Below are 16,540 nucleotides of genomic sequence, written 5' to 3'. Positions count from 1 at the left end.
GGGTGGCAGAGGGAGGAGGGGGCCTGGTGCGCGCCGCGGGGTCCGCCCAGCGCCGCCGCTGCACGGGCTGCGGCAGGAAAGGAGCGGCGGCTCCTCCTCGGAGGAGGAAGGGGAGGGGGGGTCCCTCTGAGCGGAGCCGGCCGCAGCGAGAGGCGCGGCGAGGCGGGGCGGGCGGGCGCAGGAGGCGTGGAGGGGACCGCGGCGCCCGCGGAGCGGCGCGGAGTGGCGCGTGCCATGCGCGTCGCGGAGCGGCGGGCGCGGCAGCTGGCGGCTCGTTCGCTGGCTCAGCATGCGCGGGCTGTGCCGCCGCCTTTGCCTGGTGGCCGCCGTGCTGGGGCTGTGCGGGGGCAGCAGGAACTGCCCCGACCTCATCGTGGACCGCTGCCTCTGCGCCGCCGAGCGCTCCAAGGGGCCCGGCCGCCCGGCCCTCCGCATCAAAGTGGTCTGCAGCGGCGGCGACTTGGTGGAAACTTTGCAGCCCGCCGTGCTGCCCAACCGCACCGTGTCCCTGTGAGTACGGTCCGCGGGGTAGCGCGCACCTGGTGGCGGCTGCCCCGGGATTTCCCCTGCGGGAGGCGCTGACACGGGACAGAGGGTGCCGCGAAGGAGAGGGGTGTGTGTGGGGGGCGCGCGCTCCTGGGCGCGGGGTTCCCCTCAGGGTGGCCGAACCCACCGCCCAGACAGCTACCGCAGGAGCGGGCGGAACCGCTCCGCTGAGACTATAACCCCGGCCTGGCTTTTAAAAAGTATGCGAGAGTTTCTGAGTTGGTTCGCCTTTTTTTTTTTTAATTGTCTCTGGAAACTCTTGCTGGCTTTTTGGTCGAGCGGGGGCAGCTGGGCTTACCGTGATGTAAATTGCTTGCTGCTGTGTGTGGTGGTTTGGGAAATGTCAGTGCTAGTAGAACTGATGGAACTCCCTGGTGCACCTTTCTGCCGCTGACGGGATGGGCTCAAACTATCCGGGCAATAAATGGATGGTAACGATAATGGTAAACTGCGCTCTGGAGCTCTGTGTAATTAACGGGTTTTCCCCTTCTCTCTCGTCTCCTCTCAATAAAGTTTGGAATTTATGTCTTCTTTTTTTAAACAAGAGTTTGTGTACAACCGTTTGAAACGACCCAATCTCCAATATTGTTTTGAGTTGCCTGGTAATTGAAAATGACTCACAGCTTGGTGTTTTGGCTTTTTTTTTTTTTTTTCTTTTCACCAAGTGCCTTGGAAATAGGGTATGATGTTTTGTTGCCTGTTGCATGTAGTTAAACTTAAATAAATGATATGTATTGTAAATAAAGTAGTAGAATGTTTTGTAACTGGAACATCAAGTATAGGTGAAAGTGATGTCCCTGTAATGGACCCAAGCAGTAACAGCTCTGTGACATTTAGCCTTTACATCATGCACATTTCAACACATCTTTTACTCTTGAATTTAGTTCTGTTGACAATTCCTGCTGTGAACATCTCCACTGTTCACTGAGTTTTCTTTAAGTCAACGCTTTCAGGAGACAACTGGTAAAGATAGTAATTTATAACATCTGGAGAGCTTGTGTTTGTAAATGTACAGATGTGCTGTGTATGCTTCAGTTCAGTTTTAGCTATAACTGTTGAGTGACTTGATGCTGATTAGCTGTCTGCTGGTTATTCATTTGGGAAACTTTTGCTTGTTAATATACAGGATATAGTAATTATATTTCCTGGTAAATTTTAGTAGGCTGGTTTAGAATGAAATCATTACATCAATGCAAGTTTTGGCCTAGGAGATACATAAACCAGAAAAGTAGCAGTGAATTTAACTGGCTGTATGGCTATAGTTTGTACTCCCCAAAAAGTATATAATGTCAACAGCTTTTTCCATTAGTTAAAGATCTAGAAACTCTCACACACAGCATGTCTGCAAGGGTTTTTCTTCTTAAGCATTGGTTTACAGGGTTCTGTTTAGGTTTTTTTTTTTCCTAAGAAATTTTTCTTTTGACAAGGTAAGTACCAGTAGATGAATCCAGCTAACCATAAGATCACTAGAAGTATGTATTCACTGTAATGAAAAGAAATTGAATTGGAAACAGAAGTGAGAGAAGACGAGGAGGGGAAGTGGTGCATTTGAAGTGGTAGGTGGGAGTTTTTGGTCAATTAGACGTAGGATTTAAGGCACCAGAAATAAACTTGATACTACCACCCTAAACATGCGCATTTCAGGTAAGGCTTGTATTTCTTCGAAAGATACCATGCCAGTTTTTTTAAACTTAATTACAAGTAGCCATTGATCTAAAAGCTGATTAGCTGTCCTTAGTTGATATAAAACATACACATAATTGCTTTTTGTTGTATTTCACATGGGTAAGTACAGTAACACGTATCACCTAAACTTATCCCTTTCCTCTTACTGTCTTGTCTGTTTGTGATGTGGTGTTTTTGTTTCCTCAATAAGTAAATGTAAGGTTAATCTTGAATGTAAAAAGACCATTTACAACAAATCTGTGTTAGGGTCATAATAATTTTCGGTAGCTGGAACATACAGATGACAATTTGATTGAATGTGTCAAAGATTTTGCAGGATAATCTGGTTTTGATTAATTAAATTACACTTGTGAGATTTGGCCAGCTGCAGAAAATAATGATAAAAAGCTCAAACACTAGTGCTCACATTTGTTTATGTAGCTGCATGGAGGATTTGGGCAAAAGAGAATATTCTAGTAGATGCTGCCTCCTTCCATTCAGTTTTATGGGCCCACAGAGAGAAACATACGGAACATAACCTTTCAGATTGCTTTAACAATTAAGAAATATAGAGGTGAATAATGAGATGTATGCTCAGATGCAGTAACACATTAAAGAAACAATGTAACAAATTGTTTTTCTTGGGTAAATTCTCATATCTCTCTACATTATATAGGGATGCTGCTTCTCTAGTGGCATTTTGTTCTGGAAGGGAATATCAAAGCCAAATTGTTATAACTCTTCTACTGATATGACAGGGGAATTACCTCTGCTGTATCTATTAAGCCATTAAAGGGTGAAGTTATGGATGTGTTACACTTTATTTACACGTTAGGTGATGTTGCTTATCAGCAAATTTAAGAAGTTATTATTTGTTAGTTTAGTTTTTTTTTTCACATAAGTGACTATGGAACTTGGCTGAGTTTGACTATTTAGTCTCTTTGTGGCATATGTTTACTAAATTATCACTACTGAAAATATTTCTAACACAGTCATGCACAGTGACTACAAACTAGTGGGAAGTCACTGAAGAAACACATATTCTTTGCAGGTTCAGACCAATTATTTCCAGCTTATGAGGTGGGAAGTTTGCATAGTTACTCTGAAATCATATGAATACTAGAGCTATTCAGTGCTGTCTGAATGCTCCCAGTAATAAACAATCACACTAGGAATAAAATCAAAATATAAGCTGGTAAAGCAACTATCCCCTCATCTTTATTTTATATTAAAACCCCAAACACCCCACCTTGTTCTGGACCCTGTTTTCTTGTCTTTATTTAGTATTTTACTGCTTTGGAAATGAGACTCAAGTGGTTAGCTGTAGCTTCACAAAGTATTTGCATGTATTTTGTTAAAAGGAATTCTAGCCCTTATTGATTTGCAACATGTATTTCTGTGGCTTGTGTATCAGGGCAGCACTGGAGTAAGGGAGTTACTCTTTTCCATGAAAAATACAGCTATTGAATCACTGATTTATGAGCTCTGCTCTCCCCACTTCACTTTCAGTAGGCAATGGAAATGTAGACCCAACAAGGAGGAGTCACCTCCCTTCAGGATAATATAGTTTTCTTAGTTTAAGTTTTATGGCTGAGTACTTGGGAATTCTTACACTGAAGCTATACTTTACATATATTTTTTTTAAATTGTGTGATTTGGTTGTTGAAGTGTAACTCTAGAGAAAAAGATTATTTGCAATTTTCTTTCTCTTCTGTGCTAATGGAAATTTTAGTTATTAAACTTGTGATTAGCTGAAATTTGGGCTATATGGAATATTGCCACTTTTCACAATGTGGAAGTACTGCAGTAGGAAATTTCAGAAATTAGCAGATTAGATTATTTTTTGAATTATTCTGTGTAAACTGGACAGTATATTAGTAGTTGCTTACTATCTGTATTCTTTCCCTCCCACCCCACCCCCTGTCAAATGGTGTTTAAAAGTTTATCTTTTAGTTCTTAGAAGCTCTCAGTTTGTTACATGACTTGATATCACTGGGCAGAACATACTCTGAAGTTACAAATGCCGACAGTTTCTGATAATAGCATTACTATTTTTTATCCTCCCTCTTAATTCAATAGGAAGTCCAGCATTTATACCAGAAGTTGTTATTTTTACAGATCTTACCCACAGATACACCTGTGGAAATCTGATGTTTCGACTGTCATGATAGAAATGAAACAAATTTAAGGCAGTGTATGGATCATAGTGATTCCACATCATATAGAAATCTTCATATCTATGCATTTCTTTTGACTTTGAATTGGAGGTTGTCTCACATTATTAAAATTTTGATTTCAGAGTGAGGCTACGTGACTCCAGTGGTAATCTGTAGCTATAATACATACAAAAGGGTTTTCATCGTCAAAGCAATTAACAAACATTAACTAATCTTCTGAAAGCAGCGTTGCCTCGCTTTTCTCTGTCCCAAAATTACTTTCGTCCCATTCATTTTTGTCATGTCTACTGGAATTTATTCAAAGTTATTATATTACTATATTTATTTTATGCTCAGTCTTTTACACTCCTATATTTGATTTAGAACATATCAATATGGTTTATTTAATTTAAGCATCTTGCTGTAAAAATAGATCACAAAAATGTTCTTTATGTTCCAAAGAGCTTAGAGTTTAAGCTGGCCAAAGCAAACAAAACAAGAATTGAAGAAAGGATGAACCAAAAAAATTGTTCAGTAGTTTTATCTCTCCATCTTGAAATTCCCATATTTTTCTTTATTGCTATGAGATCTTTCGTAGTATTTCTATTTTGTAAATAAGTGAGTGACTAATGAATGTAGGCTACTTCTCATTATAAAGGGTTTCACAAAGATTTTCACCTTGGTTAGCTTCCTGTATTCACTCAGAGTAGCAGAAACAAAGAGTAAAAAACAGGTTTCCTGCTGCATTATTTATGTGTGTATACATATTTATACATGCCTTCTTCAAAACTCTTTAAAAAAAAAAAAAGCTAGCTTAAAGCCAGCTTGCTCTTGTGAAAGAAACTCCTAACATAAAGCGAACTGACATAAAATACATGTAAGACTTGGAAGGTCTGGAACAGATGTTTGGGGGGAGCAAAATAAAGAGAAGAGAAAAACACTAGAGATGTAATATCTTTAGATATTAGTCTAGTCTTCCATGATATTTCATGGAATAGATACAATTAGAGTGTCCATAAAATACCATAACTGAAAAGACTTTATTTTTCTTTATATTATTTCTGACAAGGGAAAATCTTTACCTGAATTCACTTGTCTTCTTCCAAATTATGACTTTCTTTTGATGCAACTAGTGCATGGCATTTCTAGAAATTTTAGCACAAGAGGAGAGTAAAAAAGTTTCTGTAAAGACAAACAGAATTCTGTTTGCAAATAATGTCCAAAATAAAACAAGGGCTGCTTTAATAGTTAGCAGATTATCAAATCATATTGAGGTTTCTTTCCCTATTTATCCTTCCTAATCTATGAATGTCATGAGGTGAAACAGTGCCATGTATTCTCCTGGTGCTTTTAAGTTCTTAATGTAACTTCTTTTGAGTAAAGCAGTTTGTAGAAGAAAATGGGAGGAGAATTTTTGGAAGCAGATAAAAGTTTTTGGCAGTATAGAACAATTCATTAATTTGGTAATTTCATGTGAAGACAAACAGGAGGACAGCGATGCATGTGGGAAGGGACTTTTATCATATAAGTATATATCTGATACCTATTGAGAAGTCCTAAATGATGCTGGGACTTTATGATATGTATGATTTGTCAGTTCATTGGCTACTAAGCTTGTTTTCCTTAAGCAGGAAGAGATTTAGTGTATGTCACTGGTTCTTTCTTTTTTCCTAGGTTGGCCAAATATTAATAAAACCTATTTAATTTTAACTATCTGAAGATATGAGGAACAGATATTTATTACTGAAATGTAGATATTCTCATTTGATGTTGCGGTAAGGTAGTAGCCAGGGAGAAGGTGATTTACATAAGCAGAGTTTCCCTTTATAGGAAGCTGCATGAGTTGCTGCCCCTTGGGACCAACGTACTGTCAGCCGTTAAAATGGACTGTTCTTTAAAGATTTGAAAATGTAGCTCTTTTTTTTTGCTTTGTTTTGTTTTAGAAGGCATACTGAAATGTTTTCTCAAAATACATATCCTGACAGAATTATAAGATGTGAGGTGAGGTGAAGAGTGGGGAGAGATGGGGAAAGGACTTTCTTAAAACAAATCTGAATAGCTAGAAGGAAAGTTTCTGAAGAACGTTATTAAATTGAAGCTTTAAAGGTTTAATATTTTATAGATTCTCCCTTTTCTGTCTCTTCAGAGGTTTAAGATCACAAATCTTATTTGTTTGATTCTGTACAACGACAGGATCATATTAGCTCTTGTGACTCTGGAAGCCTGTTTATTCCTTTGCCAATTAACCAGACCCAGGTTTCTGGGCAGAAATAGCCAGAGTGACTTTGCCTTCTTGTGTGAAGTTTCTCCCTATTTGGGACCCTCTGTCATTACAAATTTTGCAGCTGTTGAATCCAACCATGCTCCAGATAATCCATCCCTACTTTCCTCATTGCTGTCTTTAGTAATTTTTATAACACAGAGCTAGCATGAATCTGAAAGTTAAAGTGTAGAGCATCCTTACCGAGCCAGAGGCTCTGCTCTAACAGCCAGCAGGAAATATACATTCATATATATGAAGCTTACAGACTTCCTTTGTGCACATCTGAGAGTCAGAGCTTCATGCCAGCTTGGTTTTCACTACTTCGTGATGTTTGTGCATGTTTTCAAGAATCACTGTTTATGCTCTTTGACTTAGATTTTTTTTGAGGAAAAATTGCATATTGATTTCTAAGCTTCGTTTGTCTTCCTGATAGACTAGCCACGCATACAAAAGATGAAAAGGTTAGGTATGTGCTTCTCTATGCAACTGTGATTAACTTTGATCAATCACAAGTTTGCTGGCGAGTTCTAGACTTTTCAAATAAGATTTGGCTAAAACCTCTGTATTATTTATAATATTAACATTTTTTTTCAAATTCCTTTGGCAATTACATAATACAGGGAACACACAGTTCAGCTTTGGTTCTTATTTTTGTGTCAATGTGCCGTTCTTCACCCTTCTCTTAAAATCAGTTCCAACTGTGGCTTCGTGCCTGGGACTGATTTAGGAATACTCTGAAGGTATGGTTTAGTCATATGAAAATCCTGCTTTGCAGTTTCTGTTATAGACTTGTTGACAGTTTCTTTTCTGTACTTAGTTGGATATAATCTTACCTAAACAGCAGTATGTCACATATATAAAACATTCTGCCAATAAAGTAAACACACAGTGATTCATGGGTATTATGCTCATAGACCCATGAATCTTTGCAAAAACCTGAGATTTATTCTAGATTGCGTAGAATTTAGATTTACTGCTAACTATGCATAAGTAAGCAAATTGTTTTAAACTTGTATTTTAAGCATTCCTTTGATGAGTGGCTGTCTTCTGAAATGGTTATTAATCAAAACTCATGAAGTATATATACTGTAGGCTTTGTATAACACAAAATGAAGTTCAATGGATTTTGTAAGTTCTTAAGGTATCATTATGGTTTTCAAGTAACCTGATAACTCAAGGCCTCCAAATTACAAATTATGGGCATTTATGATTCTCCTTGTTTATTGAGGAATTACTGTGATTTCTTCCTTCTAATAGCAATCAAGACAATGTCTCCCCATAAAACCCTTCTCTTTATGTTATGGGATGGACTATTCCACAGAGTGCGTGTTTTATTAACAGAAGTATAAACTGGGAGGGTAAAGTTTTTATGTGTACTGTAACTTCAAAAATGGACAAACTATATCATAGAATGGAAAATAAGGTTAAAACTAGCAGTAACCAAATCAGGTGTGGAAAATTTGAAGAGAAGCATAGATTTAATGAAATAATTGAACACTTAATATTACTATATAGTAGTAGTTCCCTGGCAACGGTTATTTCGCTATTTGTATTGCAAATTAATGTGCGTAGTATCAATTTTTTGGAGAGCAGAGGGGTGGAAGAAGAGCATAACCTGTTTGTGAGCAACTTTATTAATACAGTAGGTTTTACAGAAATTTCAGAGTAAGTATACTGAAAAGGTCCTCTAATGGAATGTGCTAACAACCTGGTGCATCGGGAAGCCTACCCGCATTTGAGAGAGAGGGAGAAGAAAAACAAGTTATTGTCAATCTTGAGGAATCAAATTCACCAGCACTCCTAAGTGGCGGAATTTTTACATATTAACGTGTCATATCAGGGGATCTTTGCACACTGAGAAAAATTCTTAATGCTTTTCGTCTTCCATAGTCCATTCTCTGTACTTGGACCCATCTGCCTTTACTCCCAGAACCTTTTAATTGTGCCGTTTCCTTTTTATTATTGTTGTTGTTAATATTATTGTTATTATTGTTGTTGCATTGATACTTCTCCCTATTTTCTCTTCTGCATCTTGTTTTTGGTCATTGCTTACGTGTATTGCACACTTTACTGCAAATGCATTTCTAAAAAAGGAGAAAACCTATCTCCCTCCTCATCAGCTCTGCTCTTGGTCCTCTGGCACACTCCAATTCTCTGCCAGCCTCTGCACTTTCACTGCTGTGTGCTGCAGCTTTTTCTTTCAGCTCACAGTCTCCACCACTTCTTTAGTCTTGCTTCATTTTCCAGTTCCTTCTCCTTTTCTAAGACCCTCCATTACATCTTCCCTCATCACCTTTGATCCTTGACTCATTTTATCCTTCTCTTCTGAACTTACCGAGTGGAACTGAAATGAGGGAGGAAATGGGTGCTCAGAGAGATACAGATTAAGTCCTGGAGTTCAGTGATGCCTGGAATTGGGGCCAGAGAAATGGAGTTGATCCTATTACACACCTTACAAACAAGAAAAATGTTTGCATTTGTAGCTCTGCCTCCTTACAGAGTTTATCATTAAAACTGCAGCCAGCAGAGTAGAGAAGTCTAAATGTGGTTGTGTCAAGCAGTAGTTTTATATCGACCCACCAAACATGTTGCTGTTGATCAGAGGGAACAGTCACAATGATCGGATTTGTTTTTCACCCCCAGCCTTGTGTATTGTTTAGAAGGGAAGAGGAAAACTTAATTTCCAGTTTTCTCTACACCTTTGTGACAACATTCAAACAATATTGCAACTGTCCTTCCAAAACTGAAACGTGTATAACACACATAATTATAGTGGTAAAGATGAAATCTCAATGTGTGCTCTTATTCTCATTGCAGTTCTTGAGCCAGAAAATGAAACTTTTCGATATGTGGGCAAATCTAAGCTTAAGGAATTGCATTCCTCTCTCTTGTGATATAGCTAGTATTATTCACATTTTATCATACAGCTCTGTCTTAAATTATATCATGTTAATGAGCTGTTCTCAACTATAGCTGTAGCAGTTGACAAATTCATACTAGTTTTGCAAAAGCCACAATTTTCTATCCATACTACATATAGGATACACAGGAAAGGAAACACAGTCAAAATGCACAAAACAAAGCATGTTTTCCATTGGAAGAAAACCATATGTTATTCCCTCAGTAATGAAATGTCAACATTATAGGGTTTTTGTGCTGGGCAAATATTTTGTGAATTGTACCAACATTTTCAACATTAGCCTTATTCATTACTAGAGTCCGTGGCGGAGTCGTATGTCATCTCATCTATAGCAAGTTATTTGTCTGTAGAGGGAGAATAGTAATATTTTGTTATGTTATGATTCAGGTAGTTCTTCGAAGTATGGTATCATGATTGTTTAAAGGAATTTGAATTGCATGGTACTCAGAAAACAGAGCCAAGCTGTGGGAATTACAACACCAGATATTCAGGTTGCTGTTAAAATACCGATGCATGTGAGAATAGTATCTGTAGTTATGTTTTTTATGGGGAGTTTTTCCTCCATGTTTGGTAACAAGAGACTCTAGGAAAATTAATGTGCTCTTTTCCTTGGTTATACCATATAGGAGTCTTGTGGAGGGAAGTTTCTTACTTTTTTTCCTTTACTGTTGGGAGACTTTGGGTAAGAATATACATCCATCCAGTGCAAGCAGGAAGCCATTTTAAGGTTGTGGGTTTTTTTTTCTGATGGCCATACTTTCCTTTGCTTTCCTTTCTTTAGCAATGGTGCTGACAGGGCTTGAGGACCTGTTCTTTGTGGACTCTGAGTATACCTCAGGAAGAGCAGAGAAGCACAACGTTTGAGATGTGAACATCAGAAAATGACATTATGTAAACCATAGACGTTTCATATTTATCTATTTGTATGATTTAATGTGTGTTAAATGTTTGCAAACTGCTGTTCATGCTAAATAAAGACTTACCTGACTTATTTATATACTTGCTGGTCCTCATGGAGCTATAGTAGATATTCTAGTGCTAATATCTTTAGTTTAAACAGAAAAAGAAACAATGGGATTTGCAGAAAAAGGGAAAGCAATTTTTCGAAAGCTTTTCTTTGTCTTTACTTTTACTTCTATAATAAAAGGATGAATAATGAAATTCCTAATGCTTAAAATGTGGAAAAAACCCACATTAATGGTCATTTATTGTTGTACTATTCATAATTCTCTCCACTTTCTACATAATTACATGTAAATAACAATGTAGAGAGTCATCAATATAGATTGATGAAGCAAAAAAATAACTATAAGAGCTAAATAAATGTAATAAATTCTAATATTCTGCACTTAGAGCAAATGAAGTTATCACTTGAAAGTACTTCTTGTTTATTGATTATCCATATAAACCTGCTTCTAATAAACTACGCTTTCAGAAACAATTCTTATTAATTAATTTGTGTCTATATTTAATAACTAGTCCATTAGTGAATTGGTCCATAAAATGGTCTTCATAACAATTTTACACAGTTAAACAGTAAATTGCTGACTAGGACAACATCATTTTAAGATAAATAATAGAGTAGTATTGCTAATTGGACAAAATGACTTTAACTGAAAATATCCTTCATACTTTTTCATGTATTGTTAATGAGACCAGGGGAGCTGTTTGCTTGAATCTCCCTGTAATCAAATGGTATGTTTGTATTTTCTGTAGGTACTTTTGAAGAAATCATGTCAACTGTTGGTATCATTATTATGGCTACTTTACAAATGGGATACTTGGTTACCAAGCTTTTTGATAATGAAGAGGTATTAGATGCCAAGACCTAGTTTGGAATAGATTAGAACAAATAATTTTTTAATGCTAGCTTTTAAGAGTACTGCTTTAGCTGAGGCAGAGTGATTGTTTTAAACAAATAAAATCCCACAAGTAATCATTTATTAAATAGCACTGAAGTGTGTGTGTGTTTTTTTTTCTCTGAAAGTAGCTGTCAAAATGGTGATATTGAATTATATGTTGAGCCAGTGGTTCCATGTTATTGGTTAGTCTATAAGCCTTTTCAGCTGGCTGGTGTTTCCTTCTTGAAATTGGAATAGCTAATAAAGCTTCAGAAGAAGCTTTAGGCTGAAGAACTGGGGCAGCTGGGTTTCCCATCTGCTTTTACTTGCTGTGTTGCTGTTTTGTGTGAATTTTCAGTAACTAATGTTGAACCAGCACCATGTCTCTAGTTTAGAAGTGTTTAAAAGCAGGTGCATAGGGTAAAGTAGCAGTGTGAGATTTCCCAGAAGGATCTTCTAGTGTCCATCCCAACTCAGGGTTCTAGTTCCTGTGTATTTAATTTGCCAAACTGGATTGTTTTTCCACAGCCCGGTCCAGCACCCTCACAAGAAGTGGCAAGAAGTATCACAGCTCAACTGCATGCTGGCAAGGAACGTCCTCCTTTTGTTTATTTCTTAGCTTCAAGAATTCAAAACTCTTTCTGATTTGTTTCAGCCAGAGCTGATGTGGTTATCAAACTCAGGAAGATGGACCAGGTTCTGTCTTCAGTGGGAGAACCCATCTCTCTGCTTTTCTCTTGTCATTGTTAGTCACTGTCAGCAAGCTGAAAGGCAAGGGGGTGATGAAATTTCAAGAAGTAAAATTAATTTATACTATTAATAGTATGCTTCCTTGTATATTATCAACATTGTGTTTAGCTTTATGAAAGGAGAGCAGTGAGAAAACATTTTTATAACCAAAATCATTACTGTTAACTCAGTCCGTGGGGAAATGCATTGGTCTTCTAAGAGAAAAAAAAGGAAGCCCTACTCCTGCTTTTAACATTTTGGATTAATGAAAAGTGAATAAAAGCCTGAAGTCAGTTTTCTCCTTGGTTGGCCTAGTTTTCTCGTGGCAGATTGATAGATTTTCCTGCTTCCCTCTGTGTTCCTGAAGAATAAGTCCATCTTCAATTTTCTTTGTGTGTTGAGGCCAATATTTTGTGCTTGCTTTTAGTTGTTGGCACTGTGGAAAGGAGAGAGGGAGAAGGTCTGACTGAGAGAAAAACCTATTAAATTGCAATAATGGCATGCCAGTGAAAAAGGGTTTTGGAGGAGGTAAATGACTTTAAAAGATAGAGAGTGCTGGTCGATTGGTCATTTTATTTTATTTATCTGTTCAAAATAATTTTAATCGATATTGATGCTGGCAATGTATTTGTTCAGAAAGACTGCAGCATGTCTCTGCCGATAGCCACTTTGCTTGAGTTAAGCTTCAGTTTTGTCTTTCTGTGTATTCTGTAGTTCACTGCTCTAAGCCTTATCACATGCAATGATAGTTCAGTAGATTTTGTTACAGAGTATGGGTTACCACTCTATTCATATAAGACTAGAAGGAAATGGGTAAAAAAAACACCTAGAAGTGGAAAAAATTGTATTTTGAGCTTGAATTTGTTGACTGGAGGGAAATAAAGGTAAAAATATTGACAATGTTGTTTTAGACTGGATTACTCTTTTTAGCTGATCTAGAATTCTTTTTGTAATGATCCCTTCTCGAGGTAGTCTCGACACGTCATCTCTGCAGGACATGCATGAGGCTGATGCTCTCTGAATTTCTGTTTTTTGTATAGGCTGTCCACAAAACCCCTGTGTTTCATCCCTGTCTCTGGGCAGCCTGCTATGCTCTTTCCTTTTATTTGCTGCTTTGTTCTGCACCGTTTTCCTGATTTCTTGCCATACTGCTGTTTCTTTTTAAGGTATTTATTGGGGGGCTGTGGTGTAGTGGTTTTTTTCTTGTTTGCTTTGTTTGTTTGTTTTGTGTTTTGTTGTTGTTGGTTGTTGTTGTGTTTTTGTTTGTTTGTTTGTTTTTCCCAAACCTGTAGATTATGTGACCCACCTTCCAGGAACTGACCAGCAGCCAAGTCCTCTCCTTGAACCTTTAGTAGGAAAGCCTTTGCCAGTGCTGACCATTCAGGGCGCCTCGTGTCTGCCAGATTGACCCTGAAAGAGGAGACGATTAGAGATAGAATTATAAAGTACTGACACCTCATCAACTGGTTTGGCATTTCTTACAGTAGGACAAAATGCTTCAAATTCAGATCACTTCTTCCCTGTATTGATCTATGTGAATGGTTTGAAGATTTACAGACCTCACAGATGAGACCCTGCCAAGTCATCAGAGACAGATCTGCTCTGCCAAGCACTTTCTACATGTCTGGAGAAATGTGTCCATTGCCGACAGCGAGTCAGAATCGAAGGTGGTCCTGCAGCCGCAGGGGATGCCGTGGGATGCTGATGGGTTCCCCAGCCCTGAATGAGGCTGTGGTTATAGGGAAATTGCTGTATTGTAATAGAAGTTATTCTGCAGAAAAGGACATTGATCACTGAACAAATAATGTTTTATTAGCATTAGTTTGCCAGTGCTTCAGAGAATAATGAATGAGGGGCATGGGTGAGAATACGAGTTGATATCTTGAATTTATGAGTACTCTATTAGCTGTCTTAGCCTTTTCTTCCTCTACTTTTCTGTGGTTTTCCCTGAGTTTCTGTGATTGAAAAGAAGATTCCTATAAAATCAAGATAAAATTCAGTAGTGACAAATGCTAAGTGAAAAAGGGTGTGTGGAACATTTTAACTTTACTTAGGCATTGATTGACTTTGAACTAGACACTTATTCTCTGCAGGAGCAACACTGCAGTTATGATACACCCTGTGAAAATGAGGGCTTGGCAGTAGTCAACACGAGTAACAGTATGAAACATCTTGTTCCCGCTGCGTAAGCCCACGGTGGTGCATCTGCATCTTGGAGACTGTTTACTGTTCTGGTTCTTCCATGTCAAAAGGGCATAACAGGACAAGAAAAGGTACAGAAATGTGCAGAGTTATGGAAAAGCTTGTGTGTGAGGAATGATGAATAGCTGAGGGAATTTTATCCTGGAAACCTCTACGGTACATGAAAAGAGAATAGGAAAGGTTATACAGTGTTTTCCATAGTATAGGACTGAGGAGGCAACAAATTACTGGATTGGAGTTTCATGAGGAATGAAAATAGGCTAGCTGCAGAGCTACTTTCTGTAGTTTTTGTGTTCAAGTATCTTCTTTTGAACACTGTCAAAGACAGGACAGTGAGCTAAATAGACTCCTGTCTGACCTGCTTCTGATGACTTGTTGCTGTTCAGTATATTTATTCATGATCCAGATGGAAAATATAAAGTTCTCAGAAGACAGAGTCATGAGGAATGATTGCAGCCTGGGGCAGCTCTGTAGAGTAACCACGATAACTTGGCGAGCTGGACTCAATAGATCAATATTCATTTTAACATGGCCAAGAACATTGTCGTACATCCAGAACAAAGAAAGTAGTCTGCACTTGCATGTTCCAGAAGACAGTTCCAAAATTGTGTCACTGAAAAACAATTAATTATAATGGTGCATAATCAGTTAAACATCTGTTCCTGGTGTGATATTACTAAAAGTGCACTGATAATATCATCTTGGATCCAAAAGCAGGGAATAAAAAAACAGTATTTAGGAGTAAGTATTACTTTTGTTTGCTGCTACTGAGAAAAAGATGACTAGAAAAAGATGTTATAAATATATTTAAAAATTTCAAGGATGATTTAAGAAATAGAAAATATGTGTTGTATGCTTAAATATATTCTCATAAATCTCTTTTATTTGTTTGAGGCTAAGAGGTTATTTGATCATGTCCCATAGTTGAGTACACAGAAATAAGATGTCTGATGTCAATGGAAAGTAATAAGATACAGTCATTGAGAGCTCATACCAAATGCATTCAGAATAAGAATGCGAGTGGAAATCGAAATGAGAGTAATTAACCTTTGGAAGACATCGGGACTGTGATGGATACCTTGTTCTTAGATTGAGAAGATAGTGGCTTGATGTGTTTTTTACTGAGAGAGGTTCTTTGCATTATGTGACATGATCATATTGGTCTCTTCTGAGCATTAAATAAATGAGCTGGTGAAAAGCTAATTCTAGGATGTATTCACACATACTTCTATGAATACTACCAAAACCATGATTTAAGTATTTTTGGGTATTGCTATAGAAATATCAAGCAAATCTGTGCAATGTTTCTTTCCGTATGGGAGAAACTAACAATGTAGTATAATATTTGTAAAAATGTGACTAATTTTTTTAAAACAGAAGCAGAATCATGGTAGCGTCAAAACAATTTTGTTGACTGTACGGTAGTACACACTTTTTTTGGAAATACTCAACACTGGAGAGTTTCCAAGTATCTTTTGGCTTGACACTGGCAAACGTGTTCACCAGGTGTACTTCATCTGTGAAAGTTCTTCTGCTTTGAATTCTGCCAAATACTCTGACTATAATTTAACTCTTGAGATGATGAATCCAGTGAGTTTAGTTGTGTTTGTTTAATATTTGGTGTTACCCAAATAATTAGTTTCTCCTTCAGATTTAATCCTCACCACTTTACCTACAAAATACTGACAACAAAAAAGTTATTAGCATAAGAAGTTGCAGTTTAAAACTAATCAGAGTATGTCTGCACACTTCTTTAATTACCTATATTTCTGTTTTCCCTGTCTGTTCCTGCCAGTAGGATTTTTATTGGGTGGTGGGTGTTGGTAAAAGGGATGCTACTAAAAAGCCGTATAGTTCTAAGTCAGTGTGTAGCAGCTTTATTGCAGAGATGAAAGTCATGAAGAACTTTTTGATTTTAATGTTACCATCCTTTGATCTTTAAGTTACTCATTAAGTTTAATGTTTCGATAGCTACTGTTTTTAAAGTTTTCCCCTGTACCCTGTATTTTAAATCTTAAAAAAAAAGTGCTTTCTGTAATTTGGCACTGTTTCTTTCCCGTACTAGGAAGTGCAAACTTTTAGCCATATTAAAAAGATTTCCTCTTTGTCTTTCTCAGTATTTTTTTTTTATAATTTATACAACATTGAAGTACTATGTTAAACTTTATAAAGACAGGCTAAACAAGTTAGATGTCTGCTGTTTTCACATTGTTTTCAA

At 37.6% G+C, this 16,540-nt stretch overlaps 1 protein-coding gene across 2 annotated transcripts in view; it reads left to right on the top strand.

Annotated features, from left to right (window-relative positions):
* Positions 1-206: 206 nt before the first annotated feature.
* The window catches only part of LOC309440615 (adhesion G protein-coupled receptor A3-like), a 274,291-nt gene continuing 257,957 nt past the window's right edge, over positions 207-16,540 (top strand). For both annotated transcript variants that reach the window (XM_082054477.1, XM_082054476.1), the window contains exon 1: positions 207-510. In XM_082054477.1, the coding sequence (XP_081910603.1) occupies positions 290-510 (221 nt within the window). In that variant the 5' untranslated portion in view covers positions 207-289. The remainder of the gene's footprint in view (positions 511-16,540) is intronic.

The sequence above is a fragment of the Streptopelia decaocto genome (genome assembly GCF_964273445.1).
Source record: "Streptopelia decaocto genome assembly, chromosome: 5".
Lineage (NCBI taxonomy): Eukaryota > Metazoa > Chordata > Aves > Columbiformes > Columbidae > Streptopelia > Streptopelia decaocto.
The sequence above is the reverse complement of the archived record's forward strand: the minus strand, read 5'-3'. Positions and strand labels throughout refer to the sequence as shown.